Source organism: Nicotiana tabacum, chromosome 21 (genome assembly GCF_000715075.1).
Source record: "Nicotiana tabacum cultivar K326 chromosome 21, ASM71507v2, whole genome shotgun sequence".
Classification (NCBI taxonomy): domain Eukaryota; kingdom Viridiplantae; phylum Streptophyta; class Magnoliopsida; order Solanales; family Solanaceae; genus Nicotiana; species Nicotiana tabacum.
Window position 1 is genome coordinate 68605724 of NC_134100.1, and position 23387 is coordinate 68629110.

Sequence of the window (23387 nt, forward strand, 5' to 3'; positions counted from 1 at the left end):
ACACACTGATTTATTCCTATGATCTTTGTTGCTTCCTCGTGTCTTTGAGAGCACTTGTTTTCTTCATTGCCTAATCCTTGGGCGACATATCATTGCTACTCATCCGACTTCCTTCAATACTTTATGTCAAGCAATTTCACCTTCTTTGAAACCCAACCTTATTTTATACTCCCTTTGTCTCAATTTATATGTCATACTTTCCTTTTTAGCCTGTTTCAAAAAGAATGGCATACTTCTTTATTTAAAAACAATTTAACTTTAAACTTCCTACTTTATCCCTAATGGGATGATTTATAACCACACAAATATCTATGGCTTGTTTTAGACCACAAGCTTCAGAAGTCTTCCTTTCTAAAGTTCCGTGCCGAGTCAAACATCGTCACATAAATTGGGACGAGGAAGTACCTCTTTTTTACCATCTTGACATCTATGTGTTTTTTCCTTTTGATAACCGATAAATCGATTGTTTCCAACTTTTGTAACTCGGTGGATAACATGTCCTTCTACTCTTCTCTACTTAAGTACCTGAGCTGGTTCACCACGAAGATTCAAATATGTGGTGTACGCGTACCATGCATCCCGTGATGTACTACATTTTCCCTTAAGCTAAAACCCCAGGGCCGACATATCTGTGATTTTATCCATGCCATCACTTGAGATTCTATCGGTACTTCTTTGTCTCCTCCCACGACACCATTGCTCCTGACTTATCATCAATGCCAGCATCATGCGAGATTCGCTCTTAACCTGCTACAAACTTGTCTCCTACACAGTCCATGGCAGATCATTTAGGAAGATATTTGATTTACTCGTAATCCTCATCTCTTTATGTCTCCATGACATATCATTGTTCATCATCAAACCATTATGTTTCCATGTCGTCCTCATCCTCCATCTTTATTCTCCTCTGCAGGAAAATCTCTTCCTTTGTAAGCTCGTGATAGGCTATAATGAGGATATGCTTACTTTACACCATAGGATAGAATAATTTATTGTTCTGCCTCCAGGAATCTTTCCTTAGTTATCGATGAATGTACACGATGAAGGTTGCTATGGATGGTCAAATTGATCAACTTAAGGCATGTTTTGTCGCAAACACTATACACATAGATATTCGGACACAACTACAGTGATACATTCTCTCATGCGGCTAATATTGCTTATATCCATCTCTTTCTCTTCTTAGTTGACGTTCATCATTGGCTTCTTCATCAGTTCGAGAATGAGAATACATTCTTCGTAATCTTGAAGTATATATAAAGTAATCACAGGTATTTTGTTGCTTAGAGAGTGTCCAGTGGTCTTCATACGGTTTAAAATAGTCTCATGGGATAAGGTTTGGTAAGTTCAGCATAATTAGTTAGAAGTTTCGCTTAGGCTTAAAGCTAATCATTTGATGTACTATCCACACTATGTTCCACATTTATATATTTCATATATCTCCTTGATAATTAGTGTTGATAACATAGTTAGCATGGGTAGTGACCTGGATGGAATTGTGTTAAACCAACATATTTTTTGCACTTACGAACCGACCATATATGTATTGCGATATTCCTAAGCACTGAGGTATCGCATCCAAGATCAAACATTGTTATATTATAATATAAGCACTTTTTATATTATAAAGTATGCTGGACATTTTTAGAAGTACAGATTGTAGGCTTTCTGACACCCTCTAGTCCAAATATTAGATTTCTACCATGTCAGGGAGTCTCTTGGTAATCCAAAGAGATATATAAGGTTGGTTCTGAAGTTAAACTATCTCACAATGACTCGACCTGGTATTATCTTTCAGGTGATTGCTGTAAATTAGTTATTGAACCCTCTATGAGATTCTCATTGAGACGCAACGGTCCGCATCACAAGGTTAATAATATCTTCTCTAACAAAAATATTACTCCACAAGAATCAAGGACACGAGCAGATTGTTGGGTATATAGACCCAGATTGGGCAAAGTCACCCTCTGAAAGACCCTCTACTTCTACTTCTGGATATTACATTCTAATTGGAGGAAATTCGGTTTCATGGAAGAGCACGAACAAACATGATTGCAAGACTCAGTGCAAAAGCAGAATATAGAACCATGGTAGTGGCAATTTGCAAACTTTATTGATCAAATAACTAATCAAGAATTGAAGCTTGAATATTGGTCAAATGGAAGTTGTGTGCGATAATTACAAATTTACCGGTCAAAAAGCTTGTGCAAAAAGATTAGACCACACTTCACATTACATCAAATTTAGTATTTCATTAGAGCAAGTACGTAGAAATCAACTGTCACTTCGTCAGATAAAAGATACTCTTAAAAGACATTCCACTGAGTTCATAAAGTCATATTACTCAACTTGCAGAAATATACCAAGTACCTTGCCGGTCCTCAAACTAGTTGCATATGTTAACAAGTTTGGTACATACGGCTTGTATGCACCAATTAGAAGGGGAGGGTAAAATACAGTTAAGTGTAAATAATTATACTTGATGTAGTATAGAGTTACTATCCCACCTCTGATGGATACAGCTATGTACATTGTAAGTGTGACCATAAAAGGTTTTAGGAGAAAAAACATTAGTCTTCATGCATTCCCTCATTTCATCTCATTGTTTATCTTAGACTTCACAAAGATAATTACTAACAAAAGAGACAGAAAGAGACGCCCCCATCCCAACCCTCAAAGAAACATAGTACTTGAAGAAGAGACACTGCATACCTGAATAACCTTCTTCATTACCAAATTGACTTCATTCACTTGAGATATGTTTTCACATAGTCTGAGTCCAAGTAACTTAAAATTCAAACACTGCATATTGAACAGAAATGATGTTAGGCATAAACGGAACTAAAAGCTTCACGAAGCAGCAACACATGAATCCCAGAGTAAAATACCTGATCAAAGGAGTAATCATAGCTACATTCAATGAGATGAAGAATGTCCAAGGCATTAGAAAAAATTATTTCTATAGGAAGTTCCTTTAATAAATGGTGAAGAACAAGCGAGATGCATGATGAGTTTCCAAACAACTCTGATTGGTTCCTCCCAAGTCCAAGCCCCATCAATATCTCTCCAACTTGCAACTGTTTCACATATGCATTACAAGTCAATAGGTTGTTATTACAAAGTATATATGCCTTTCTTATAACAGCTAGTAATGTGAACAAAAGAAAGAACAGATTCCGCTCTAATCTAGCAACATTTAGTTATTTCTTACTCGAGATTTAGAGTCAAAATCAAGGGCAAGACGAAGGTGGCGCAAAGACAGGGATTTATCTTGTTGCGCATGTACTTATTCCGGCAAAAAATTAATTGGTCACTAGATGTGTGCTAGTAGATTAAAGATTACTTTCTGCTCAGATCCTACCCTTCCATAAGAAAAAAAGATCACTTTCTGTCCAGAAGAGAGTAGAAAGCAGCCTAAGTTGACCAATAGCTCAGCTTTAATTTAATATGTTGTCTAGCTCTCATCCTCTTTTTCGGATAAAGTTGTTTAGCCCTTCTCTTGTATTGAGGTATAGCGATTAATGAGTAAAAGTTGGTAATAACTAATAAGGGACATGGAGCACAATTTCATTCCCGGCAGGGGAACTTTTTTTTGTTTTCTTTTATCCTCATCAGACAATTTTTTTTCTTCATTTCAACTAGTACTAATTGACAGAGACAGAAACATGTGTATTACAATGAAATTATTTATTGGCACATTCTGATTCCAAAAGATAGGCCATATTTCTCAACCCCGATCCATCTTGAAAAGGAATAGAGCACCTTATAACTTTTTAAGAACAGTGTTATCAAAGGCTCATTTAACGCGCGCTTAATGTCATGGGCTGCTTTCCATCATCGACCCATGACCCCTTGGACGCGTCCCGGCAAGCCTCCCAACGCCTAGCGCCACGATCGGCCCCGTGGTCTCGGCAGCGCCAAGTGACAAGCGCGCATGCGCCTCTGTCGCCCCACCGATAATCAGTGCCAGCGGCTGGCGAATGTCATCAGTGCCACGCGCACCGACAATGCCGCGCGCACAAACCATCATGTTGCCAATAGCGCCGCACGCACAGACAGTGCCCCGCGTGCAGATCCAATGCCAAGCACCAGCGCCTAGCCGCTGGCAGATCCAAATAGTGTCGCGCGCGCCAACAACAATGCGCGCGCAGACCCTGATGCTCAAGACAAAGTTGCTGCCATCGGACTTGCTTCCACCTTGTAGAAGACTAAGTCCTTTTCATTGTAATTATAGAGTAGTTTTACTCATTCATTTTCAGTGTGCTTCTACAGCTTTCTTAGGTCAACTCATGTAACTTTGGTTTATTTTTTTTAAGCATTATTAAGGGGGACCAAAGCATTCAAACAATTCTCTGTACTGGTGTCTCTCCCCCCGACACCGCATAGCATCTTGTAATAGCTTTCATCATCATCAATACAATCATTAGCTTTCAACATCAATTGCTCACGACATTGGTTTTCCCGTACGGCACTGACAATCTAGTCTAGCGTACGGAGGGGACCTCAGTTGGCGCATAGCAACCGCACTGACATCGGTTGCTTAGCCTTACGTCGCCCTTCCAAGGACCTTCAGGAAGGCGCCGCGTAACATTAAGCCTGGAAGCTCACAAAAGCTCGGGGAGGGCGCTTTGCCTCACTTAAGCTGTGCTTCAGTGTAGGCAAGGCACTAAGGCGTTCACATTCACTGCCCATGAGTTCTATCTTGAATCGAGCGGTACTAAACAACAAATATAATTGACAAATAAGTGTATTAGTTGTTAAGGAAACATTATGAATGAATTTGTTACTTTTTTCTTGAATTGCATATATATTTTTATATTTTTCATTCATTGTGCCTTTTTTACTAAAGCCCACACTTAAATTGTGCTTTGCGCTTAAAGCCCTAATAGACCTGAAGCGCATTTAGCCAGTGGACTCTGAAACCAATACCAATGAATTCACTGGATCTAAGAATAAGGTAGCACAGAAAACCGGACTCATGAAGGATGGCGAATGGGCAGTAGAGGTTGCTCCACTTCCTATGGACTGTTTTATAACGGTACGATTACGATGCATGCTCCATTAGAGCTTTTTGCCTTTGACAACACTGTCTAAGAAGAGCATAGATTCTTTCAATTAGGGGAAAACTAACCGGGCCAAACTCCCTTGTAATTTTCTGCTTTTGATGGAACTCAATGCCTTCTTCTCATGAGTAGTTCCAGCATTAAACATCTACCAGTCACATCAGTTGAGGATACTAGTGCACTTTAGTAGATCAGGATACCTATATCATGTATTTTGGGGAATAGTCTACTTTGCTGTTAAGATACCGTCTACCCATTTTTCTCAAATCATTAATCCATTTTCTTGAGCTCTCATATGACGTGTCCCCAACAAGTCTTTATTTCTTCAATTTTTAGTCTTCTTTTCAACTCCCATTAGGTGGCTTAATTTGCTGTTCTCTCTCTGTTTCTGGAGAGCATATTAGGGCCACTGTTGCAATAGACATTTGGTATAGGACCAAGAGACTCCACCACAAAATCCAGGCAGAAAACCATCTTCTTGCTCAGTATTAGGTAGGTTGCTTCACCTGTGCTCCTTGTGGTTTGAAACAGCATGTGTTTTTACTGATGATCAACAAAGATCAACTGCTCAGGGCAGGCTCCAACCAAAAACGAACCCTACCCTTATCCCAGTATGTTTAAGAAAATGAAAATTACAACTCTTTTTGGTGGAAATTTTTGCCTTTTGATCAATCTCAAAGTAGTTCAAATAAAATGGAAAATGAACCCACTACAACGGCCCTTAAAATAAATGCCCCCTGCCCACTTCCCCTGTTACCCACCCTTTCTTAGCCACCTCCCTCGGTTCTGAATGCCCCTATCTCTCTTACCCCACTCTATTACGGCCAGCTCCCTCGACTTTGACTGCACCCTACCCTATTCCCTCCACCCTTTCTCAACCTACATGTTTCTTTTTCCCTCTCCTCTATTTTTTCACCCTACCTCTACTACCCAAACCCTTCACCTACTTCACTATCCTCATTCTTTCCCGTCCCTACATTTTCTGAATTTCCTCTCTACTTCTTCTTCCCTTTCCTTCCCACACCTTATCTCCTCAAACAGCACCTCATTTCCCTCTTTTCCTATCCACTCCTGTTGTACCAAGACCTTCCCTCCCATAGATAACCTACCTCAGGTTCCGATCCCATTGCTCAACTTCCTGAAACCATCCTCATAGTGCGTTATGTGTTTTGTTTTCGGTTTCTAGAGATTATCTTAACACCCTTTCACATCTTAAAAGAGAGTTAATGTCTATTAGTGATGTCACTAAAATAAAGTAAAAAAAAAAAGGGGAAGCATAACTACTTATTCCAAAACTCAGAGCCCAGTTTAAATTATAAATACGTCTGTCTGAATGTGATAAAACACCAAGGCACAGCACACCTTGCCGGAAGCAAACCCAGAAAACAAGAAAGAATGGCTATTAATTACCAACCTCACATGACTCCCTGAACAAGCATTTCATAACATATTCAATAGCTGGTTCCATCAGGCCCAATTTTGAACTTCGATTTCCTGATAAAACTCCAGATGTTTTCTTCACAGATGCAATATGTGCACCATTCATCAGAAGAGTGTTCATGTCATTCATAGAAATTATCAGATGTCCTGTGAGAAAAAAACAAATGAATTATTCAAGAAAATACAATAAAACTGACAGCATATCAGATCAGATCACCACAGATGTAATACTTTTTGCCAACATATAAAGTTCAAGCTTACAACTCAAATATCTGGAATGCTAGCAAGACCTGGAAGCTCCTAAGTTCCCACGGTGAACCAAAAGAAGGAAAGAAGGGACGGGGTGGTAACTAGAAGAGTATTTTGTTTGATGCCCAAAACAAATGTTAGGAAAAGAGTTTAGACTGTGATCAGACAAAGTGCTGAGCAGTCAACTCCACACTACATTAACTGGACCTGCATTTTCTGACATTTAGTTTACTCAAATAAAACAACAGCAACAAAGATATCGAATGGTGATTTTGGTGTGTCCAAAAGCGGTCCCAAAATTGCATATATTTCAGCAAAAGGTAGAATTCTTTGAGTGGCAAGAGCCAAGATCACATTTTCCCGTACACTTATGAAAAGAACAAAAAGATCACATTTTCCAATCTCATTCAACATGACATCAGACAGAGACGTATGTAGTGTTATAGTACCGGGTTCAACTGAACTAGTACTTTCCACGTGGAGTATAAGTTTAGGGTAAAAGTTTACTAAAATAGCAACGCATAGTGGTTCTGAACCCATAACTTTAAAAATATAATAGGTTCAATCTAAGAACCTTAAATGTTGAACCCATAGAGTTTAAATCCTAGATCCACCTCTGACATCAGAGCCAAGATGGTAGTCCCTTCTCGAAACCCTTTTTTCTGTCTTAAAAGGGGGGGAAAAAATTAAACAGCATAATTGAAAAAAGAAGCCGGCAAAGAACAAATTTGATTTCTTCAATTTTCCATTAGCAGTTGACATCTGATCCTCACTTTCTAGTCTTGAAGAAGGCCCAACTACCAGTAACCTATGAGGAAGAAGACCCGCAACGAGAAAATGCATGTGTGATTCACATGCACCACATCAGCTCCGGTGTTCGCCAACACACGTAGCGGCGTGTAGTGTCGTCTTCAGCAACCTTTCGCACACCGAGCAACCTATCTGGGTCACCTCTTCTCCCCATATAATTTCAAATAATCGGCATCTACCAAAATTTGTCACAAAAGATTTGACTAACGAACCGGTGCTTCCCCTTCTGCAAAACGGGTTTTCATTTCATCCTTTCTTCTTCATTGAAGCTTTGGATCAAAGCTTTCCTCCATTGAATTGTTCTCTATGTTGTTTTATCTTTCATCATTTTGTTTTTATCCCGATGCCTCGTCTCTTCTACAACTTTCTACCGCCTCCTTCACCATCTCTTCTACTATAACTTTCTCCAGCCACTACCCCATTTCATCTCTTATTTTGTTAAACACTATTCCTCCCAACTTATGTCTCCAACTCACATCCTTGCTATGCTATTATTTGTAATGCCCCCTTTTACTTCCTCCTCTCCCTCGAACACTACCTCGTTCTCGTTTAAAGATTCTATAAAATTCCTTCTTTTATTTGTTACAACCACCCGGTGAAAGAATTTAGTATTCCTCCAACTAGTCTTTTGCACTATTGACAATGTAGCTACCTCCCTTTTTACCTCATCATTCCTCATTCTCCCCCTCTCTTCTGACTCTCTAAACCTCTCGACTCTCTCCGCATCAACTCCCTTAACTTCACATTTACCCTCCCGAAAATCTTCTTGCTCCCTTATGTCCCCTTTTAGTATCTTCAACTTCCTTGCAAGCCGGAAAGAAAGTGTGTACATCAATTATCTTAAGCCATATGCCCTTGAATCGAAAAAAGCATATACTCCTTCCTCTGCAACCATCTTGCATGATACGAGAATAATTTGAAGTCAACCTAACTGTGGAACTTGCAATATATCTGGCACACGGTGGACACCAAGAATTTGTTCAACGTATTTTGAAGTAGAATCCTCTGCCTTGGTTCATGTGAAACTTGTTCCTGGAAAAGGAAGATCAATAAGAGATCGATTACTAGTAAACTCCAAAACTCCCCATTGGCTTAGACACCAAAAATGATTACTAGTAAACTCCAAAACTCCCCAATTGGCTTAGACACCGTTCTACATCTCAGTCTTTCCTACATCTATGACATCATGTTAGAAGACCCTCTTAAACTTAGGGACATCCTATTTCGTCATTGAGGTGGTCATCTCCTCCCAAAACTCTTCCTTGTGCCCTTCCCACCGATCAGTGCACTCCCCCAAAACCTCATTCTTCACCACTCCCTTCGTTTCTAATCCGAGTTGCAACTATGAACTCCCTCTTTCTCACCTTCATTACCTCCATTTTTTTGTCTATCTTAAAACAATAGAATGCCACCCGCCTCCCCCTTATCACAACCCAATCATACTTCACACCTTCCATTCCCATGCCCACACTTGTCACAATTTAGTCCATTAAGACATTCATTTTTCGTTTCTTGAACACGCAACAGATGTCCCCACTCCTCTCTTATAACTCTCACCTTGATGATGCCCCTCTTAATTAGGACATTCATCCACCCACATTCCATGAGAGAATCTCAACCTCCATCGACAACTTCTCCTTCCCTCCCTTGATCCAACAAATCACCCATACTCCTCCAAACCTCCTTTGATACACTACAATGCTATCCCAACCTCATGCTCCTCCCTTGATCCCCTTTGTCTTTCCCCTCTACGAACCTTACTCTCGTAGCTAACCCTTTTTGACTCATGCTCACTATCAATTAGAACTTTAATAACTCTGTCCTCCTCCCACGAAGTCACTCCCACAAATTTTGCAAAACTAAGCACTTCTCCCTTGTCTATTTTGACAAACTCCTCCCTCCTTCTATGAACCATCTTTATCTACTCTCTCAATTTTAACCAGTGTCATTAAAAGCCATCGCTTTGTCAGCTACAATAATGAAGCAATGTGAAGTGGCGGATTATCATTTCATAGGTAAAGTCACGCACTTCAAAAGAGACGGTTCATTGGATCTCAACCTTGAGGAGCTGGATTAAAATCAACAGTATTGTATGTAGGATGCTGAAATTAATTATTCTTTTGATGAAGTAAATGGTTTTATTGATACGGGGAAAATCCCCTTACACAAAGCAGTATACCAAAAGTAGTAAGCCTATAATAAAATGTGGTTCTCTAAAAAAGTCATACAATCATCCATACAAACCGGAAACTCAATGGTGCACCAAAAAGAAATTACAGACAAGAAGCTATTCCTCAAGATTCTCAACCCCATCAAATGCCCTTCTATATCTTCCTTACGACCTACCACATAAGAGCTAAAGGTAGCATCCTATATGGAGGGTCTCTTTTTCCTACAAAATCCTCCGATTTTTTCGTTTTATCTAAAAAAAATTGAATTTATTATAATATACCCCCGCTAGATTGGGGCATCTCTAACGCTAGCGAGATTGCAAAAACAAATCTGATCACCGCAAGTTGATGAAAAGAAGAGGATATAGTATTTTCGGCGAGGACATAAGACATTTCCATATTCCTCTGAAGATCTCAACATGGTTCTCTCCGATCTAAACAAGGTCGAATCGAAGAAAAAGTGATTTTTAATTATTTCGACAATTAAGGATGATTCAACTTCATTTAGACCAGAGGGAACTGTGTTGAGTACTAAATTGGTTCAAGTTTTACGTCCAAACCGATTCACTAATCTAAGGTAAATTTGTCCTTTTGCCCCATTCATCTTCGTCAACTAACTTTTATTTTAAAAACACCCATTGACCAACCCTCCCAATTTAGTTGTTTCTGGCTAAGCCCCTATTTTTCCCAACTACTAGCTCCTCGCCCATTCCAAACTTACTTTTTTTTGTCATATCCCCCCATCACCCTTTGGTTCTTCTCTCCTCCTTCCCCTCCCTTTCTAATCTTGTCCACAATTTCAGAGCTAAAAACTTGTGATAACCAAACCTGAAACTTAACTCACCACTCTCCATCACATGGAAATCATCACATTTTCCCCTTTTTATGCATATAAATTGGCCTTAGCTAGGTCTACTAGATTGCACTCCACATCAATGATGTCCACACAAACAAATTGCACTCCACATCAATGATGTCCACACAAACAGATTGCACTCCACATCAATGATGTCCACACAAACATCTCCTCCCTTTCTAAACAAAGCATTCCAACAAAGATGAGTAAGCAACCCCGCGACATTCATGACCAGTATATCCTTCCTTCTGCATTGAATTTCACAACGAGTAGTCTCCAATTATCTCTAATAGTAATTAGTTTCTCCATCTATCTTATCCCTCACCCAAAACTCTTAGTACTTCCTCTTCACAAGCAAAGTGAAAAAGGAATATGGATTCAATCATTGCCGAAACTTTCAACCGCATCAATATCGCCTATGGCTCCAGTGAAGCTATCAAGTCCGACGAGTCCGCCCATTTTTCAAATCTTCCAATCAGACAAATCACAAGAAACTCCTTCCTTTCAACTACATGTTAACGGAGATAGCGTGAAAATTGGTTCATTCTCAGCTAATATTTGACTGCACTCCCCATTGAAAGTCAATGTTAGCCAAGCCAAGATGTCTTTATTTGACTAGTTTTGAACTTCTTTGCTTCTAGAGAGATTCTCTCTCTAAGCGCCATATCAAAGTTATTGCTTTAATACCATTTCTTTAAGGGAATAATCAAGCTTCAATTCCCGAATTCTTTATTTTCTTTTCTCCCATATATCAAGGTTTATAATACAGAGATTAAATTTTAAAACTTAATCCTAAGTGAGACTTTATATCCTAGCTAAGAAAGAACCATTTTAAAATGGAACAAAGTATATAAATAAGGTCTTAATACAACAAGGAGACAATTTTAAAAGTATCTGCAACTAATAAAGATCCAAACAAGAGACAAAACCCCAAGGACTACTACAACATTCACTACACAACCAATACAACTCCCTACGAATCAATGCCTAACAGTTACTCTGGTACACTACTTTTCATTTTCTTTCAACCTCTACGAGCTTGCATTAATCCCTTATTTAACTTTTGTATTATTTTTATGAAGGTAGTGTTCTAGACACCTCGACTATTCCCCCGGGTACCTGCTACCTTTTATCGGTATCGGTGCTAGGCAACTTTACTCTACCTACCCAGGCTTAGGCAGATGAAAAAAATCACCTAGTGTTTTTTACTCTAGCCAACTACTATATTGATCTATCAATTTTTCAAAGTTGTAGTTCGCATGACCACTAGAAGCTACAGCTTACTGAGTCAAATTTGCCACAGATTTTATTAGCAAATATATATATACAAATACCTATCTGCATTGATAGTATATCTAACCTTCATGACTAAACAAGTAAAGTGCATATAATGTTACCTATATCCCGTTGAGGTAACTTTTGTGCACAGTGGGCCAAATATAAGCGGCAATAAAACGAAACTAATGGATCTGCAATGCCTCTCGCCATCATAACTAGTCGTGGAAGATTATCAGCAGGTTTTTGCAAAAGGAAACGCCAGCAATGGAATATGGCTAGCTCCAAGTATCTGCGCAGAACAGTATTTTTCAACGTCAAGACTGACAGAAACATAAACTCATGCACAATCTTTTAAGTTTAAAAAGAAAAAAAGAAATGAAAAAGATGATTTTGGGTTTTTCCCTGCAATAATATCTTACATAGGTTAATCCTTCTCAAAAATAATATCATACATAGGTTACAGACACTTTGCTTCTGTAAGGAAAAGAGAAGAAGAGATTCGGTGATTGCATTGCTTGGTCATTCCTCAAACAGGTTGGGTTTAAATAGTCTTTACAAGTATAATGCAATAAAGGAAGAAATTTTATATTCCTAATTATACAATTATAGGGATTCTAAACACTTCTCGTATTTACAATGTGCTCTTGTCATATTAACGATTTTCAATTCTTAGCAGCTTCCAAAAGCCGCTCAGCTGATAAGAAACATGAGCACGAAACAACGAATTCCAGAGGCGGAATTATCATTGAAAACTTTAAATCATCCCCAGTCAAGAGGGGGGAGGAGGAAATCTGCTTAACTTTTATAATTATGATGAAAGCAGTTGGATAGACAAACCAGATGGCAATGTAGGTCCCAGATAACTCAAAATTTACCATGCCAGCAATACAGTGATAAATGTCCAGCTTGTACGGAGATGCTACCAATTTATCTCTAGTGTACCAAGATTATCACTTTAAGACGGAACGAACATCCAAAAATCATTCCTTAAATGTGTCAAATTTTCAAAAATTCTCTAATGCTTCCTAATCCATTCCAGCATCTCAGTTAAGGACATCATGTTTTTTGAATAACAGACGCCTAAAGATAAAATAATGAAGTAGAATCAAGAACTTCAAAGACACAGGACAGCAATTGAGAACTGGGGACTTCACATGCGTGGCAATAGCTCGCGGATGGAACCAACTTTGAAGAACCAGTTGTAGCAGGTTTCTTTGGCTTCAGCACAGATTTCAGTTGCTCGAAAGTTATCTGCCATAGATCAAGCGTGTCTTTTAGGAAGATATGAGACTCAGGAAACCAGAAAAATTACATCAAGGATATCAGAATACTTAAAACAAAGAAGAAACAAAAATTGGATAGATATCTTAGAGTTTAGGTGTATTGAAGACATTAAAACCTTTTCCTTCAACTTAAAAATAAAATAGTACAAATGAAAAAATAAGAAATGCTTTCCACGCAATTCTGATTTGGAATTTTAACAGCACGACGATTGACTTACCCAGCATTTCTTCACCATATAGTAATCCCACCAAGTTCCTCTTAGACTGTGATTAGTTGTAATAAGAATTGGAGATCCTTAAGGTGCTAATGTCAGGCTTAACAGTAACAGTAAGATGATTTGCATCTCGTTGCCAAGATATCTACTATCCTAACCATGGGCCTAAGGATTCTACAGTTTGCCGTTACAATTAACAGTGGCAGACTTTCACTTCCAAACGAGGATGACGACAAACTTTTAACTGCATTCGAAACTAGAATTGGGTCACAGTAAACGTATATGACAAGAGCGGACACTGGTTACTGGAGATTAGAGTGCCAGTTGGTCACGGGGAAGCAGAACTAGGGTAAATGTGAGAGCTATACCTGGTAAATGGACCAATGTCCCATCTTCAGTGTATTCAGCTTTCTGCCTGATGCGTTCCCATACCATATCCCCTAACATATCTAGTATTTCTGTAGCTAGGACAAATAGCGTTGGATAAAATTGTAGTATAGATGTATCCGACAGTAGCTTAGCAACCTAAACAAGAGAAGGCAAGGCACATTAAGCTCAAAATCCAAAGTAGAAAATGCCAACAGGCCACCTGATGTTCTATAAGAGTCTAAGTTATTATATTCTGTGGTTCAATTGATCAGTTGATTAATGATCCTTTATTATTCGTTTACTGTTGGAATCAGTGAGCAGGGACAAGAAGCAACTTCTCCTGTTAATGAATTATAAGAAAGCAATACAATCATGCTTTTTACCATTTACTTTCTTGGAAATATGTTGGTATATCAGAATATCAGATGAGTAGTGTTTGTATCTTAACAGTTGAATTTATCTTTTCAGCATCAGCTGTCATGGATTGGCAGTAGAGAAAAGGGAACGGTCTGCAATTTTTGCCTCAAATCAATGTGGAGATAGAATAACTTTGGACTTTATTGTTGTTAGATGCTATAGGTTTGTACTCGGGAATAACCCAAGTCAGCAGTTAAGCTATGAGCCAAGTATTATTAAATAGCAAACTTGAAACTGACTTATTGAACAAATACCAAATAAAACTGTTAAACAGAGAGGTACTTATCCAAAAAGAATGATCACTTGATCAGGAATAACCCAATTCAACCAGATTAAGCTGCGAGCCCAGTATTATTAATTAGCAAGCTTGAAACTTACTATGAATACGAAATAAAATTGCTAAACTGAGGAGTACTTATCCAAAAAGAATGATCACTTGATTGGTAAGTGCAGAATCCAGCAAGAAGCAAATGTAAGATAGTTTAGAACAAAAACTACACTACCTTGATTGAAAAATTAAAGGAGGTTATGCGGTCGTTTGCATGCCAGGCACGACTAATTTCATCTTTAAGTTCAGTTAAGCGTGAGACATACTCCTGCAGGGTGATATATTTAATGCCTTCTTCAGCAAATCTCTGAGGATCATCTAGCTCCTCTAGATGTGCATTTGCTGAGGGTTTCTCAGTGCCTACAGTATTTAATCATCATACCAATTATTGCCGAGGAAATGAAATAGCTATTCGAACATAAGAAACAAGTTCAAATGATACCCATTTTCTTTACATTTTTCTCACTTGTTTCAGAAATAAAAGGATGAGAGAGCTTTAAAAGTCCATGGAAATAAAGAAAAAAAGCTTTCATATCACTTCTGTTGAGTTGTCCCACGTCGGTGGGATTTGAGGCTCTTGGTCTCCTTATATATATGGTCTTTGGCAATCCTCACCTCATAAGCTAGCTTTTAGGATTGAATTAGGCCCAAGGTCCATTTATCATGGTATCAGAGTCAGGCCCATCCCAATTAGTGTTACCGATGTTGGGCCCCCATTTATGTTGTCCACGCTCCAGTTTGCGGGCCTTCGCGTGAGGGGGGTGTTGAGTTGTCCCACATCGGTGGGATTTGAGGTTCTTGGTCTCCTTATATATATGGTCTTGGGCAATCCTCACCTCATAAGCTAGCTTTTGGGGTTGAGTTAGGCCCAAGGTCCATTTATCAACTTCATTTCCCTATTTTATATGACAATCTTTGATCGAGCCACACAGATTAAGGAGTCAAATGACTTAATATTGTATTTGCACAGGTAGAAAAATATTAAAACTAGTTTTGGATTAGGTATGAAAGTCAGATTTACATGGAAATAACATATCATAAGCTTAAACGAAAATGCTTTAAACCTTGTATAAAGCAGAATATTATTGTTTGCCAAAACATGTAAATTATTATGGACATTTCAAAATAAGTAATGCGCCACATAAAGTAAATACAGAGAGGATATCATACCCTTGCCTGTCTTCATAATTGAGCTTGACAGCTGTAAGGAGTAATCAAAAGGTTATACTGAAGCCCAGCACAACATTAAAAATTTAACACGTAAAACACTGATTAAAAGTTCATAATATTTTTTCTTTGACACCCTACTTTCTTTTTTTTCCCTTCTCTTTTACGTCTTCCTTTTAAGCAAAAACCTTTGAATGACCCCAAAAGGTAGACAATGAAAAGATATTAATCTTAAAGGTCAACAGAAACCCACCTACCATTTGCAATTTGTTGCAGTGTTGTTAAAGCCCCCCCCCCCCCCAAACCAAACAAATTCAAAAAAAAAAATTGGGCCACAAACACAATCTCGTTATAAGATATAGCAACTGCAGCATAAGAAAAGAATTTTCCATTGAATAGAATAAGAAATCTTGATACCTCAACTTTAAAACAAATTTATACCATAACTCATAAGAAGACCACTAACTAGGAATCCACTAAGATCCCCTCCTTCCTGGACAATTTGTATGTAGCTCAATAGCAGGTGTATGAAGATTAAAAAGGCATACTAACCGAAGAAACAGAAATCATTTTGGAGACAGGAAATTTTTGCATCAAGACTTTCTTGTAAGATGTCCATTCCTTGCCTGGATATTTAATAGTAATATGTCTATATGGTTCTGCTGTGATTTCAGCAGCTGTGCTTCCTAAATCCTTCGCTGAATCCTCTGGTTTTCGATTATTCCCCCTTAATGGATCAGAAAACTCATCCCTGCCATAATCCGTAACATCAACCTACAGACCCGACCAATTGATCGAAAAATTAGGAAATGGCCAAGCATCTGAATGTCCCAGGATAAATCATAGCGTAGGGTTACTGACTGAACAACTGATGAAACCTAGGTGATATTTATCACCATTATAATCTTTTACCATACTGAAGCAACCAACAGTGGGTACAATTTTAGCTACATATCTTATACAATCATCTGGTTTTCTTTTCCTATGCTGGTTTCGACTCTACTTTGGACTAGCTTATAAGTCCCTTCTCTTATAGGAGTAGTTTCTTTTGTCTCAAGTATTTCTTCTCTTTTTCTCTTTTTACACTGTGGTGTGCATACCAGCTTGCTGACATATTTCGTTGAGTACATGCACCGGCCCCTCCCGGGGGCCGATGCACCTTTGCTTAAGCAGTATCATCCAATATTGTTTCATCGAAATTTTTTATTTTATATATATAGTATCCAAGCAAAGAAATTGTATAAATTATGTAAAATGATACCATCGCACAAGAAGTGAGCGTCAGTCCGCTGATTCAGGTTGGGCTTTCAAGTTTGCTTGGATGAACATTTTGAAATTTGTGAGTTCGATTCGATTTGTAAAAGATAAAGATACAAAGATTCGAATCTCTTATCTCCTACAAGGCAAGGATCAGCTAAGACAAGCTAAAGAACCTTCTTTTCTTTTCGAAGCTAAAGAACCTTTTGTGGCCTTTGTGATAACCCAAATATTAATGCAGATTTCAGCTCAAGGAAAACAATTATTTCAAAATAACATAAGTGAATTTAGAACCTAATTTGAAAAAAGAATCTTCTTCCTTGCAAATTTTGGGTTTGCTCTCTTGCTAATACTACTCTACTAACTTCTCATCTCCCTCGTCATCTCTCTCAACTTTGGTGGGTCATTGACTATCGATGAAAGAAGCTATTTTAGATACATTTTCAGAAAATGAAAGCTCGTCCAAGAGAGTTGTTGTAATGTACTTGAATTGTGTTTTAATAATACGATCACAATTGTGTTTTTAATATGATGTTGTTGCAGTAATTTGTTCATGCGTCCACTTTTTAAAATGTTGACACCACTTACGAAAAAACTTGCGCACGTCAGTGTTCTTAACAGTATGAGCCCTGCCCGCCAAAACTACGGCAGAAGGGTGGTCTCTCATGTTCTTCATTCCTGCACACGCTTGGGTGAACTTCGTTTTTCCTAAGTCTTAACACCACTAAGGAGTGTGGGTGCACTTTCTTGTCCTAAGTCTTAAGCCGCTAGGGAGTATCAAGTCCAACAACTACAACTCCTTCTTCTGTTCGGCTGAAATTGCATTGCACAAATCCCAATAAAGCATAAAACATACGAACACAAAAAACTTGAATGCACTTCTAACTTATTAACATCTTAATAACTTCTTTTCCTTCCATAATTAACCACTTAAAAAAGAAACTTTACCTATCACTAATTAGCTTAAACTTTTCAAAATTGAAATTTTCTCCACATTTTAAAAAAATATTCCTAATCTGTCAGAACCATAGGACATTTAAGTATTTAACCATGATACAAGTACTAGTAGCATGTCTTCTTTCTTTCATTTAGAAACCTGATCATACCTCGAGCCAAAATTTTCACCATTGATTCCATTTTTTGTTACACAATGTCATAAAAACTTACTCCTTGTGTCTAATTTATGTGATGCACTATGCTTTAGTTTGAAAGAATGATATATTTCTATGTTTAGAAAGAATTTAACTTTACACTTCTCATTTTATTCTTAATGAAATAATTTATAGCTACATAAATATTTATCTTGTTTTAGATTACAAGTTTGTATTTCAATCTTTCTTAAACTTTGTGCCCAGTCAAAGTAATACATTACAACATTTTCCATGGATTTAAAATGCAAGCTGTGGACAGTGGAGTAATCAATTGCCTGCGATTGATATAAAAGAGAAAGAGAAAAACATTGAACCTGATCACACGACGGTGATTGAAGGGAGAGAGGATGAGTCTGAGCTGGCATCCGGCGGAAGGAGTGAATCTCTACTTCAGCTCTGTAATCTCGATGTCGAAATTTGAGTTCCATGAAGAATCAAAGTGCAATGTTAAGTTTAGCTACACTATGCTCTGCGCTCCGATTCGTGATGGACTAACCGGAAGCAGAAGAGGTTTGACTTCTTTTCTGGAGAGAGACCGTAATAGTAAGCTGCTATTTGCCGTTTATGTCAAAAATACCCCTATGATACTCGAAAATGATCATGCATTATACTAGTACGAGGGAAAAGGACAAATATTTACTCTCCGCTTTCGCATATTGTCTACATTTAACATTTATTATACTATCCGACCAAATTTACCCCTACCGTTATACTATACGATCAAATTTACCTCTAACATTAGCAAACTTTTAAAAATTACCCCTTGATTTATTAAGCAATCCAAAATCTCGCAATTTTCTTTTATTTAAATCACTTGTTGTTGTTCTTGCTCTACTATTTTCAGAAATTACTGTTGATGTGAATGCTAAAGTAACTAGACTATACAAATTATTCATGGATATTTTTAATTACTAATGCACTCACTTCACTTCACTTCTTGTGATAATGAGTTAGGAATTGGTTTAAAATTTTATTTATTTTTTAACCATATACACACCGTCGAATTCAATGGGTCTATTAATTGTGTATTGTATGCAGCTGATAATCATGTATGTACATATATATTTAAATATATTTTGTTATTGTCTAGTTAGTATAGAGTTCGATCGACTAACTTAAGAGTGCACAATGTGCACACATTTGATTAAAGCAAAGTTAAATCCGATAATGTAAAGTCTCTGTTACACCCTATATTTTCGTATGTAAAAATGCGTCGTAAGCAAACTAATGTAGGACAAAAAAATGAGATAATATTTAAAAGTATATAAAGTAAGTTAATCATGTTACCTCTGAGGTTACAAATATTGAAGATCATGAACAACAAGTACAAAGAGGGTTGGACAGTTCAGAAGCTAAAGCAATTAAATAAAACAATGTTTCATCGAAAGTCGACAAGTTGGGAATGTTATAACATGTACCTTTGGGGTGAGACTAGGGTGATTAACATGATAAAGAGATTATGTCATGATTTATATTAGTCGTATTACATCCGTGTGTTATGTTTTTAAGTCAAGCGAGTTGTGGAACAAAAGTCGATGAAAGTCATCACAAGTTACATTCATAAGTTTTACTGAAACTTTGGGTCAAATGTAACTGCAATTTTCTCCCAATATACTTAGAGTTATGGTGTGTTCCACACATCAAATTAAAGATCTATGAGTCTATTTTCCAACGCATTAAACCATTTGTCAATACGACATCGGAGTAGAGAGATATGTGCATTTTTGCGATACTGCGCAAGCTGCTAGGTGACAAGTAGGTGTGTCACCTACTTGCTTAAATGAAAGCCCAAAAATGGGCCATTTCGGGTCGTCCAAAGAGGCCTTTTAAGGGCCTATTTTCTTCATATATTAGACTTAAAATAGAGCATAATAACCAGACATAAGCTCTGCAAAGAATCCTCCCAAAAATTTCCCACAAACCCTAATTGATTTTCTCTCCCTTTCAAGTTCCAATTGGAGGTAAAACTTAGAGTTTGAAGAACCAAGATAGGAGCTGAGTTATCCAACAAATAAGGTGAGTTTACTGCTCTCTTTCATCCATTTTTTCTTCTGTAAATTCATGGTAAGTCGTTCTATACTTGTAAGAACTCACGTGATCGGAAGCCGTGAGTTCGAGTTATTCACTTGTAGCGGACTGTTTTGTGGACTGTTTTGTGTTGCTGTTGGGCTGCGTGTTTTATTACTATTTTGTGGAGTTTTGGAGGAGGAAGGGGGTTTATAAACACCATATAAATGTAGGGTGGTTGGCTGGTCGTTCGTCATAACATTTTCGGGTCGTTTGACACTACTACGGTGGTCGTTTTGTGTACGAAGAGATTGGGGTGTGTTGGGCTGTTTTGTAGTATTTGATGGTGTATATAGGGCTGGAAAATGATGTATATATGTTGTTATTGTTCTGTCCTTGTATTGTTGGTGTTATCTTGAAGTTGGAGGAAGGGCATATTATAGGGGAGATGCTGCCCGTTTTAATACAAAATAGGTTTGTCGTTCGTTGTGCGATAGTTGTACCTTTCGTAACTTAACGATAGTATTATTATCATTCTTGTAGATTAAGGTGCGAAGAGGTGAGTTCAACTTGGTGATTGAAAAGATTGTGATAAGGTATGTTAAGGCTAAGCCTTCCTTCATTTTGGCATGATCTCGTAGCTACATGTGTTAGTAATGAGACAAAAAGAGAAGTTCATATTCATGAATTTATTCACACTATTCTAGTCTCATAAGTTACAATATTATTCCTTATCGAGACTCTATATTCAATTTTAGTATTGTCTTCTTTCAGTCAAGAGAGCAGCAAGCCTATATATACAGTATTACAGTATTTTCATTACCATCGAGCTATAATCGATGGGCAGGCCCCTATTGGGCAACTTCTGATCAGATGGAAAGTTATATACCGAGCCTACTGTGGCCGAGCGCCTATGAGCGAGCCCAGCATGGTCGAGATACATAGCCTAGTATGGCCGAGCGCCTATAAGCGAGCCTACTATGGCAGAGCAGTTATATATACCGAGCCTTATAAGGCCGTACAATTATTTTACTTACTATATTGAAGGAGTTGAGTCAGTATCAGCAGGTAAGTATATCTCCAGATCATCTTTGACTCCCAGTTAATTTCAGTTATCATATTATCAGTTCAGTTTCAGATTTCAGTTATTTTATTGCCTTACATACTCGGTACATTATTTCGTACTGACGTCCCTTTTTGGGGGCGCTGCATTTCATGCGTGCAGGTTCAGACAGACAGACGGGTAGACCTCCTCAGTAGGTGTTTCCCGAGTTCCGCCTGATCGGTAAGCTCCACGTCTTTCGGAGTTGCCAGGACTAGAGTTTTGTGTACATCTTATGTATATCTGTATATATGTTATGGGTAGGTCGGGGCCCTGTTCCGATCACAGTACATCTATCAGTAGAGGCTTGTAGGCATATCCTGTTGGTTAGTGCAGTATGTTGGGTTTGTATAAATTGGTGGTTTGTCAGCTGTAGTAGCTATGACGGCCTTGTCGGCCTAGCTTTATATTGATATTTAGTTAGTGCTAGTTTCCATTCAGTTTTATATTTTGCTTCACAAATTGTCTTGCAAGGTGGCCCCATGGCCAAAGTATGACATTATGTGTTCAGAGTCCCTTAGTCGCAAATTGGTACGCCAGGTTAGGTGAGGCACGAGGTGCTTGTCTCGCTCCTAGGTTCGGGGCGTGACAAACTTGGTATCAGAGCAGTTCTGTCCTAGGGAGTCTACAAGCCGTGTCTAGTAGGGTCTTGTTTATAGATGTGTTGTGCACCACATTATATAAGCAAGGAACTACAGGGCATTTAGGAGTTGGTTACACTTCTTTGAAATCTAAATCGTGCTATAGAACTGAGTTATAGGAAATTTGAATTAAACTTATGTGTTGGTGTTTGCATGCACAGATGACGGTGACTAGGAAGACTACGGCTAGCCAGAGGAGAGATACAGTAGTAGGTGAGGGGACCAACAGGGTACCCCTAGTAGATGGGGCCCAGTCTGAAGCTCAAGGGGAGACCCCTACTCAGCCATTACCGGCTCCTCCACCAACTACGGAGATTCCTAGGGAAACCGCACATCCAGTTCCCCCTCCACTTCCATCAGATCAGGACTTAAGGAGTGCGGTGCATTTGTTAACACAGTTGGTAGCTACCCAGCAACATGCTAGGGCATCAGCTAGTGCAGGAACTTCTGAGGGGTCTGGGAGTTCAAGGGTCCGAGAGTTTATTGCTTTGAGTCCCCAGAGTTCACGGGGACAGATCAGAGGGAGGACCCGCAGGATTTCATAGATCAGCTTCACAGGATCTTTCGTGTTATGCATGCCACGGAGAAAGAGGCAGTTGAGCTAGCAGCTTTTCGACTCCGAGATATAGCCATCCTTTGGTATGAGGGATGGGAGAGGTCCAGGGGACGTGATACACCTCCAGCTATTTGGGAGAATTTTTCAGATGCTTTCCTTGACCAGTACTTACCGCGGGAGATCCGACAGGCTCGAGTCGATCAGTTTCTAGCCCTCAAGCAGGGTAATATGAGTGTTCGAGAGTATAGTCTCCATTTTGACTCATTGGCCAGATATGCACCATCCATAGTTTCTACTATGCGGGACAGGATTCACAGGTTTATAGCAGGGTTAGCCCCAGAGTTAACCGAGGCATGTGCCACCGCTGCATTGCAGGATAGTATGGATATCTCTCGGATTCAGGCATTCGCCCAGAATATAGAAAAGGGGTAGGCGTCGGCAGCAGGGTACAGAGAGGGCTGAGCAAGGGCAACGTAAGAGGATGAGATTTCCCAGGTCTCAGGAGCAATCTCAGGGTAGTTATAGGACCCAGTACTTCGGACGGCCACCTAGGCCTCCGCCACCTCAGTTACAGGGTTACGGGTATGACCGCTATACTCAGTCAGGACCAGGTGAGAGCTCACGGGCGTCGGGTTTGCAGCGACAACGAGGTTCTGCGCAGACATGGTCATTTCCTCCGCGGTGTGACATCTGTGGTAGAGGACACTTGGGTCAATGCCGAGCAGGTTCTGATGCTTGTTATACATGTGGGCGTCCGGGGCATATGATGCGAGATTGCCCAAATAGAGATTCTGGGGGAATGGCACAACCAGCGAGTTCAGCAACAGGATCGTCTATGTCCGTGCATCCTTCAAGGCGTGAGTCTCAGTCTTCGGCTGGTAGAGGTCGAGGCAGAGGTAGAGGTTCCAGTTCAAGTGGTAATCAGAACCGTATCTATGCTTTAGCGGGTCGACAGGACCAGGAGTCTTCACCAGACGTTGTGACAGGTATATTAACCATTTTCTCTCACGATGCTTATGCTTTGATA

General features: G+C 39.0%; 1 protein-coding gene across 4 annotated transcripts in view; it reads right to left on the minus strand.

The window, feature by feature from the left end:
* Positions 1 to 18639, minus strand: part of LOC107813325 (uncharacterized) — a 58745-nt gene extending 40106 nt beyond the window's left edge. For 2 of the 4 annotated variants that reach the window (XM_075241607.1, XM_075241610.1), the window contains exons 1-10: positions 18369 to 18639; positions 16199 to 16420; positions 15650 to 15680; positions 14655 to 14839; positions 13734 to 13890; positions 13022 to 13118; positions 11987 to 12156; positions 6478 to 6650; positions 2889 to 3077; positions 2713 to 2802 (exon numbers count right to left, since the gene is read on the minus strand). In XM_075241607.1, coding sequence (XP_075097708.1) covers positions 2713 to 2802; positions 2889 to 3077; positions 6478 to 6650; positions 11987 to 12156; positions 13022 to 13118; positions 13734 to 13890; positions 14655 to 14839; positions 15650 to 15680; positions 16199 to 16420; positions 18369 to 18482 — 1428 coding nt within the window. In that variant the 5' untranslated portion in view covers positions 18483 to 18639. The remainder of the gene's footprint in view (positions 1 to 2712; positions 2803 to 2888; positions 3078 to 6477; positions 6651 to 11986; positions 12157 to 13021; positions 13119 to 13733; positions 13891 to 14654; positions 14840 to 15649; positions 15681 to 16198; positions 16421 to 18368) is intronic. The other 2 variants (XM_075241609.1, XM_075241608.1) reach the window with 2 other exon arrangements.
* Positions 18640 to 23387: the final 4748 nt, after the last annotated feature.